This window comes from Bison bison, unplaced genomic scaffold (assembly GCF_000754665.1).
Source record: "Bison bison bison isolate TAMUID 2011002044 unplaced genomic scaffold, Bison_UMD1.0 scf7180017864495, whole genome shotgun sequence".
Classification (NCBI taxonomy): Eukaryota; Metazoa; Chordata; class Mammalia; order Artiodactyla; family Bovidae; genus Bison; species Bison bison.
In genome coordinates, this window is record NW_011495054.1 from 12,201,623 (window position 1) to 12,210,984 (window position 9,362).

Below are 9,362 nucleotides of genomic sequence, written 5' to 3' on the forward strand. Positions count from 1 at the left end.
GTACTGCTCATAGCGCTGCCGCAGCGCCTGCACCTCCCGCTTGTCGTTCAGCAGGCTCCGCGCGCTCTCTTCCTTCCTGACGTCGAGAGGGAACAGCGGGGAGACACGAAGGAAAGCCATCAGGCTTCGAGGGCAGCGGGAGGGGGCCGTAGCGCGAGGGGTCCAGACAGACCACCGCTCACTTCTCCCGCCTCTGGCCGCCGCAAACTGAGATCAAGCACCGGGGGGGGGCGGGGGGCTCACCAGGTCCAGCCACTTCCGAGGCCCCCCTCCCCAAGGAGCAGCTGTTAGAGTGTAACACCTGTCCCCTCCTTTCAGCCGGGAGACTCCCCTTCGAGGCGTCCACCCCGGAGAAACGTTGGCCCCCAGCGCAGAGAGGTCTGATTGGAGATTTTCTTTTCAGCACTGTGTGTAACAATGAAAAACGAGAGCAACTCATGTCCATCATGGCCCAAGGACAGGGGCCACTGACGCTGGGTGGCAGTTCTCAAGAGCGACAATTTGTGCTGATGGAGACAGAATTCTAAGACATCCTCCAGGGGAAAAAAGCAAGCGCAGAGAAACACACAGTGTGATCTCATCTGTGTGAAAAGCAGAGGGCAGACCAGACCTGTCCTCTGCTGCGAGGACGTCCTTATCTATGCACAGGAATAGAGACAGAGGGCTGGTAGGGCCCCACCCCCAACCTGGGCTGCTCTGAAGAGGGGCCTGGGGTCACTGGAATCATTTCAAAGGAACAAAACCTGAAGAAACAGCGAGCCCACGGGTGGCTTTCGTAGTCAGCTCGGGGAGCCCCAGCCCCTCCCTCTCACCCCGCTTTTCAGCCCAGGGACCCTGTCTGGCCTGCGGTTCAATCTCTCATGTCAGATGGCACGGTGAGAAAAGTCTGGAAGTTTGACTGCCGTCCTGTCACAGGGGAGGCCAGCCGGGGGCGGGGAGGGACGTGTTTGGGAACACAGCGAGCTGCAGCACAGCCGCGGGGACTCGGGACTCTGGACTCGAGGCTTTGCAAATCTGTAGAAGAACCTGGCTTGTCGGACACACAGGCCTGTGCAGTGTAGTTTCTAGCCCTGCAGGGGAAAATCAATATGAGGTGCCAGGCAAGAAAATCCAGCTTAGCTGTGAAACTGGGCCTCTGGAATGTATCAGGGGTAGGGGGGAAAAAAAGAAGAGGCACAAAGCCCGCAGCGTCCATAAAAATCTTCTATTAACAGGCTTTTAGTGCAGGGAGGGCCAGGTGCCTGAGTCTGTCGAGCTGTGTCTGGCCTGGGAGCCTGGGGCAGATCAGAACTGGGGCTGCCAGCACAGTGGGTTAGGACCTGCTTCCTTCAACTTTTTTTTAGTTTTTTGTTTTTATTTGGTTGCGCTGGGTCTTAGTTGCAGCATGTGGTATCTAGTTCTCTGACCAGGGATCGAACCCAGGCCCCCTGCATTGGGAGCACAGAGTCTTAGCCACTGGACCACCAGGGAAGGCCCCCTTCAACGGTTTTTAATAAGGGGTTACTATGAGCTGGGCTGGGGAGAGATTCAGAAGAGTAAGATCTGGATTTGCCCTCATGGAACTCAGTCTAGTGGCAAAGAGCAGAAGTGTGCTAGATGAAGGCACATACGTCCTGGAAACACAAGGAAAGTAGAAATGGATGGGGGAGCAGGGGGCTGAGTCGGGGGGTCGGGGGAGGCGCTGGAGAAGGAGTCTTGGAAGCTCCCTGATGTGGAGATGTTTGGTCTGGACCAGGGAACCATCTCGGGCCACAGGAATCTCACCTCATGCCAGAAGAGGGAGCCTGTGACCGTGGCCTCAGCCCTTAGCAGGCGCTCTCTCTGCCAAGCTGAGGGGTGGAGAGGAGAGAGGTAGAGAGGAAGTGAAGGGGCCAAGCTCGTTCAGGTGGAGCCTTCAGGTGAAAGCGCACCCATTCAGAGGCTTCCTGAGGTCCTGCCAGGTGCCAGGCCCCGCGCTGGGCCAGGGGACCCAGGCTGAATGAGCACTGTCACATTCTCTCTGCCCCATCCCACGGCCCCCGGTCCACCCGGTCCCCAGTGCGGACAGAGGGAGGTTCTTTCACGCTGCATGGCCTCTGGTTATGTGGCTCCCCAGCAGGACCACAGAGAAGGCTGGCAAAGTGCCCCTGCCTCAGCTGGGTCCTAGGAGAGGACACAGGTAAGGCCAGGGTACCTCGTCCAGGAAGGCTCTGGGCCCATGACCTCATATGAAGCCAGAGAAGGAAGGAAAGAAAGAAAGGGGCAAAAGCAGCCAGGAGCAGACACACCCGAGGGCCAGGTCAGCCAAGCCGCGGGAGCGCCAGAGCCTGTCTGGAGCAGGGCGCGTCCTCTGCCTCCCTCAAGTCCAGGTACATGTGGGCTCCCCTGGGGCTCAACCACCTTTCTCCTCCTCACCTCCTCCAGCCTGTCCTTCAAGATTGGCCCTCAAATTGGCCCTTAGAGGGGTGACACTCTCCTTTGAATTTCTAAAGGGTCTGCAGAGGCAGTAAAGCCCTCCTATTCCAGGGGAGGAATCAGGGGATCCAGAGAGGCCAAGTAACCCTCCCAAGGTCACACAGCTTCCACCAGCATAGCCGGGGCCAGAATATAGGTCTCCTGACTCAAGTCTGCTTGGCTATTTCCTGAGCGGTGTGATCACAGGCCGGCCCCTTATCCTTGCTGAGACTTGATCTTGCCTCCAGGGATGATGCAAGGATGAAATCAGACGATGCCCAGAAGGGGACCTGGCACCTGCTGAGCTTCACAAAGGGAATCCAGTCTCTCTGACTACAGGACTTATCAGAGCCTTTAATGGGCTAATGTGCTCTGTGACTCTCCAGTGAGGCACACAGGGTGCGTAAGCATTTTTGGCAACAGAACTAATCTGAAAGAGAATGCCTTATCTTCTGGGGCACCACTGTCGAAAGGAGTCGGGGGCCCTGCGTTACCCTCACCGCCTCCTTCCCTAGCTACGATACACCTGCAGCGCTTGTGCTTAGCGCCGACCTAACAAGCCCCTCACCTCACCCCCATTCCTAGCAGCTCCTCGTTTCGCTCAGGTCCTTCCTCTCCCCTCTTCTCCGGGAGCCCTGGAGCCCAGCTCCCCAGTGAGATGTGAGGAGGCTTGGGGGGCCACTGGGAAAGGTCTCCTGGTCTCTAAGAGAGGTGCAGAAAGACTTGACCCTGACTTCCTGGTGGCCTGGTCATTTCTGGATGTCATGCTGCGGCCACCCAGGGGCCACGAGAAAGCAAGATGCGGCCTTGAAGACGTGCCTGCACCACAGGTCAGCTGCGCTCAACTGCCCTACCCTGCGCCCGCCTGTCCCACACGGGGACAGAGTTCCTCATTTCTTGAGCCATTTAGGGCTCAGGTATCTGGTTTAACGACGCACATACGTTTTAACTCGAGGGTGATCTGCCTTGTGCTGCTTGATTTCTCACGTGTTCTGTGAAGACAGGGCCCAGGCCCTAAGCTCCCCGCCCTGCCCACATCAGGACGGGTGACCCCACTGAGGCCTGTACGTGCACCTCCCAGCACCTCTCCACTCTGTCGCATCTTGATTGATGGTCTAAGTCATTCCCAACATCTCTGTGCCGTGGGAGGGCGAGGCCTGGGTGCCCCGTTCCCCGTGGGAGGGCGAGGCCTGGGTGCCCCGTTCCCCGTGTCTCCCAGTGTGTCGAGCACAGGATCTGGCCATAGTCAATCACTTAATAAATATTTGCTGAGTGGATAAATAAATAACGCGCATATGAACAGAGCCCCTGCCTCTCTGTAAACCCCAACCCCTGGGCTGCCCAGCACGAGGCCAGGAAACGTCTGCCGCGGTTTCTGCCTGGGCAGCCGGGCACCCCTTGGAGCAGGGGGACAGCCCTCGCCGTGTGCCCCTCTCCTGCAGCAGGGCCTGGAAGGGCGGCCACTGAGGCGGGACAACACGGCCAGCCTCAGATCTGGGGATGTCGCAACGTGCGTGACTAAGCAGTCTGCAATAGCTTCCTGTCCAGCCAGCCAGATGGCTTTAGAGTTGCCCTGTGCCAGGTCCCCGAGCCCTCAGACGGCCACTCTACCAGCGCTGGACGGTCCTGGGAGCAGGGAACAGCTTGTGCTTCTAGCACTGGGGCTCCTGTCCCAAGAATCGGGCAGGGCCCTCTCCCCTCTCTGCCCCTCACTGCCTCCATCTACGTGATGAGGGAGAAGGCGCGCTGGACTTGCCCAGTGGCCCCCAGCTTTGTAGATTCCATGAAATGGCTCCATTAACACTGCAGGGCTGGCACTGGGCTGGCAGCATCTGATCCTGCCACCACGCCATGGGGCTGCTGACTCTCAGTCCCTCCAAGGGGTCCCGAATCCAAAGCCAGGGGATCCTTCCAGAACATACACTGTACTGGTGAAGGGGACCCTTGCCATGCTCCCCATGGCCTCGGGGCCACCGACCCTGCTGTTCGGTCCGCCTGGAAAGCTTCTCCTGCCCGCTCTGCACAACTGACCCTCCCTCGTCCTTCCACCATCCGCCCCAAGGCATTGTCTCCGAGAAGCCTTTCTGCCTGAACTAAAGCCCCAACTAGAGGCTTGGGAGTCTGCACGCCTCCACCTTGGAGAATCTGTTTAATCTGTGAGTTCACGGGGCTTGTTTGCCAAGCTGATCAGTGCAAACGCCACGTGGGCAGGGGCCGTGTCTGGTCCACCCCCCACCATGTCCCCAGCACCTTATAAATCCAGGGCCTAGAAGCACCGGGCAAATATTTGTTGAATAAGTGAATAAATCATGAATGGACTTTTCAATGCCAAAAAAGTACGAAGGACATAGACCAAAAATAAGTAGAAAGGCCTTCAAATGTAATATACTCATTTGGGCAGAGGCCTTCATTCTCCCGTTGTGTCCCTGGGTGGAGAGGCGCCAGTCAGGGAGCACTGCTGAGGAGCACTCACCAGCTCTCCCACCCGGGGACTCCTCCAAAATGGGACAAGGGAAGAGGGGCTGGTTTGGCCCTGCTGGCCTTTTGCTGTCAAGGAGGACTCACTAACTCTGCGCACAGGGTTGGAGCCTGAAGCCAGACTGTTAGAGGCCCGGAGGCCGGCTGCAGGGAGCATACTGATCTGGGGTATGGGGGAGCCCCAGGCGGAAGCTCTGTGATCACTTCCATCAAGATGACGGCCCTGGGTTTCTGTCGTCCTCTCTGCACTTGCAGAGTTGGGGTTTCTGGGGCCCCACGGCCCACCGGACTCACCTCCTGCCCTTGTGCACCCGGCTCAGGTCCACCGAGTCCCTGCTGAACACATCAAACTCGTCATTCTGGAAGACGTTGTGACGAGACGTCAGCAGGGGCGTCGGGTCCGGCTTCACCTGTCTGGGGGGTGGCACAGAAATCCATTTCGGGGGGATGCTCCTGCTCCCACGTGCGGTCCGTGAGAGCCTCCGCTCCCCAGCAACAGCCACACCTGGGACACAGGCTAAAAACCTGCCCAAGCCTGCCCCGGCCTGGGGAGGTGGCCGCCCTGCACATGTGCCACTCACACAGGTGTGTTCCCGATAGCCCTGCAAGACAGAGGTCACTTGAGCTCGGTTTTTTTCTTTTTGCTTTGGTGCCTTCACCTGTAAAATGGGCACATGGAGGCTGAGGAGTTGGTTCAAAGGCAGAGCTAGCTTCGTTCTGGAAGTTATTCACTCATTCATTCAACAAACAACATTTATTCATGGAAGAAACATCTATTTACTCTCATTCCTGTTGCCCCTGGGGGCTTTAGGGAAGCAGTGGGCCCAACTCAGGAAGGGTGGGTGTGGGGGAATTCCCTGATAGTCCAAGGGTTGGGACTCCACACTCTCACTGCCGAGGGCCCTGGTTCAATCCCTGCTCAGGGAACCAAGATCCTGCAAGCTGCGGTCAAAAAAGCCCCAAAAAACAAAGGAAAAGAAGGGTGGGTATGAAGGAAGTGAGAAGCTTGGCTGTGCTCCCTCAGTGACCAGGCAGGCAGCAACATCAGAGCTCAGAGGGCTGTAACCCCTCAGTTGCCCCCCGCACCCCATCTCCCAGGAGGTGGAGCAGGGAGGCCCAGCGGTGCCCACTCTGTGCTGCAGGGGGCATGCGAGGACCTCTGGGGGCCTGAGGTTTCTGTTTCCCCAAAGAGGACGTTAGCTTCCGTGGCTGGGAACTGCCACTGTGGGGAAGTACCAAGTACGGGACACATGAGAAAGAGGAGTGGGAGGCAGAGGAGATGGGAAGGGCCCTGACGAGGACCCCGGGGCAGTCTGGGCACCGCGAGCTTCCTCCCACCCACTGCTCCTACCTGTCCAGGCCGCGGTCCAGTTGGCTGAGGGTGGGGGCCAGCCGCCCTTCCAGGATGTTGTTGATCACCTGCTCGGGGTCGTAGCTGTAGTGCTCCAGGCAGGCCAGGATGAAGCCCTCGCCGAGGTCCGGCAGCAGGTCCTTCACTTGGGAGATGAGCGAGTCCAGCTCCACACCGCACACAGTGGGGCCCGGGGCTGCGGCTGCCCCCAGGCACTGCGGAAGAGACAGAGGGGATGCCTGGGCTGGGCTGGGGACAAGCCCCAAACAGCACTGGTCTCAGAGTCAGGTGACCTGGTCTGAGTCCCAGCCCTGCCCCTCCTGGCTGAGGGACCTTAGCCAAGTCTCTTAAGTCTCTCTGAGCCTCCATGTCCTTCTGTGTGAAGGGTGAGATACGGCTTAACAGCTGAGCTGCTGCTTCTGGCTGTGTGACCTTGGGCAGGGCACTTAACCTCTCTGAACCTCAGTTTCCTCCTCATAAAGCCCCCAGACTACACCTACTTCACGGGGTTGTTTTCAAATGGTTCAAAGAGACGATACACAAAAAGTGCAGTGCACAGAGCCTGGTGTGGACGAGGCTGTCCACAAGCGGCCGTGGCTTCTGGGAGCCAGCCCCTTTCCCCCTCTGACAGCCTGACGACTGAGGTCAGAGGGGAACAGCAACCGCTGGAGCTGGCTGATGTGGAGAAGTGCCCCTTTGGCTCGGAATGGGTTAATTTTTTCAGCTTTTCAATTAAAGAAATTCACAAATCAAAAAAACAATAATAAAACTCCTCTGTGTCTGAGGCAAGAAGCCAAATGGGGAAAAGGTGGTGGGGAGGGAACCACCAATCTCCAAGGGCCTGGGACAGTGGGCACGGGGCCTGGGGCCTAACAGAAGGACAGCAGCGTCTGGCAGCGGGGCGTGGGGGCCGATCACTCACTCCTCGTGGCAGCTCTGAGCACCCACGTGGAGACAGGGACCCTGCCACCCCCCCTTTACAGGGGAGGAACCAGGGCTCACGTGAGGGACATGCCTAAGGGCTCAGAGCTGGCAGGTGGCAGAATCAGGGTACACCCCTGAGCGGCCTGACCCCAGAGACTGTGTCATCTTAATTCCCATGTCACGCTGCCTCCCGACACGGAGGAGAGAGCCCTGGGTCAGTGGCCAATCAGGAGGATCACAGAGGTGGCGATGCTGGGTTCTGGCCACGTCCGGAGCGGACAGCACCAGCTCAGCGGCTTCCCCTGTTTAGAGGTGCGCGCCGATGGAGAGCTCGTGTGGAAAAAGCTCCCGTGCTTCACCTTGTGGGGGGAACTGAGGACCTGACAGCTAAGCGCCTTGCCTACCTCACAGGCCGCCCAGCTCGCCCTCGGCTCAGAACCCTCCAAGGGCAGCGTGGAGCAGGCCGGCGGCTCAGAAGCTGTCAACCCCAAAACAAACCCTTTTCCTCGCGGGAACACAGAAGGGAGGTCTCCCGCTGCCCCGGCCAGTCCCATCCGTCACACACCTCCTCCTCCTGGGGGAGTGAGGACGGCCCGCTGAGCACCTCTGCCTCCGCCCCGACCCCGTTAGGGTTCTCGGCCGGGGCCGAGTCTCTGGCACACGTGGCCTTCTTCCGGTCCACCCCTTCCCAGGCACTCTCCACCGCCTGGAGGATGTAGGCGGTCCGTGTCTCGTCCCTGGGAGGACGGGTTAAGGAGTCTCTCTTCACAGCCCTCTCTCCACCCCTCACTGCATGGCTGAGGCCAGGGGCCACCTGGGCTGCACCCCATGGGCACTGCGGGCTCCTGGGCTGCCTGGGGAAACGGGCCAGCCCATGGCTGCACGAGCCTTAAAAGCCAGTACCCGCGCTCTGCAGAGAGCAACTCTGCGTAAGGGCAGGGCCAGGGTCTGGCAGCCGGGGGTCCTGGGACAAGGACCCCTCAGGAGGAGGGCCCGGCGGGGGCACTGCCACCAGGCATCCTGTGCAACCCGTTGTGGGCTTTCTGCAAAAGCTGGGGGCCCACAGGGTGTCCCTGAGGCCGGACTGAGCAACCTACCCCAGCCGTCCAAATGGCCCGCAGGCCCATTCCTCCCGGCCCCTTGTCCCTCTCCAGTACCCCGGGGGCTGCCAAGTCAGACGCTGGGTAGTTGCTCTAGACTCTTTCACTCTACTTTCTTCAAAAAAAAAAATTAATTAATTAATTAGGCTCTGCCAGGTCTTAGTTGCAGCACTCGGGATCTTTGGTCTTTAGTTACCGTGTGTGGGATCTAGCTCCCTGACCAGGGATCGAACCTGGGTCCCCTGCATTGGGACCACGGAGTCTTAACCACTGGGCCACCAGGCAAGTCCCTCCCTCAGGCTGCTTCTAACCCAAGCGCCCACCACCTGAAGTCTGAGACTGACAAGGTCAACCCCCGCTTCACATCCTTCCAGGTCTCCCAGCACCTGCAGGGCTCACCCCAAACTCCTCAGCAAGGGCCACCCCAGGGCTCATCTGCCACGGCCAAACCCGGCCCCCACCAGACCCCTGCGCCTCAGCGCCTGCAGGCTGCACACAACGTCTGTGGGCTCAACACTGTGCCCCGGGGAACACTTAGTTCAGGGCGTGGCCATCTCCTATTCCTCGCACTACTCTCAACTTGGGTTTCGCTTCTGTATGGCACCCCCTCCTCCCCTTGACTCCCCTGCCTCTGAGTGACACTCTCGCTGCCTGTTTGCTTATCTGTCTCCCATCCTGCGTAAAGTCTCCGAGGGCAGGGCTGAGTCCCTCTTGGTCACACAGGCCCAGACGCTCAGCAAAGACCAGGGAAAGGAGGGCTATGTGTACCCCGAGGATCAGAGCAGTCTTCTCCTCCCAAAACAGGGAAAGCTGGCTCCCACGTGTTCTGGGGCTAAACGGTCCCTCCACATCTCTGGGTCCAATCTGGTCAGGACCCAGGACCCAGGACCCAGGACCCAGGGCCGGGCCCACCCCGGGGGCCGCTGTGGAAGGATACAGGGCGGAGGAGGCCTGCTCCAGAAGGCTGACATCATCGGCCACGGGGAAGAGTGCATCGTAGTCCCGCAGGAACCTGGAGGGGGGCGGGAGTCAGAGGTGTGGTGCGGCGGGGTGTGGGGGAGCGGGAGTCAGAAGGG

At 59.4% G+C, this 9,362-nt stretch overlaps 1 protein-coding gene across 1 annotated transcript in view; it reads right to left on the minus strand.

The window, feature by feature from the left end:
* ASCC2 (activating signal cointegrator 1 complex subunit 2) overlaps window positions 1-9,362 on the minus strand; it is a 36,181-nt gene that overhangs the window by 3,085 nt on the left and 23,734 nt on the right. Inside the window, exons 12-16 of the mRNA XM_010828748.1 lie at window positions 9,224-9,298; window positions 7,752-7,923; window positions 6,263-6,477; window positions 5,206-5,325; window positions 1-76 (exon numbers count right to left, since the gene is read on the minus strand). Coding sequence (XP_010827050.1) covers window positions 1-76; window positions 5,206-5,325; window positions 6,263-6,477; window positions 7,752-7,923; window positions 9,224-9,298 — 658 coding nt within the window. The remainder of the gene's footprint in view (window positions 77-5,205; window positions 5,326-6,262; window positions 6,478-7,751; window positions 7,924-9,223; window positions 9,299-9,362) is intronic.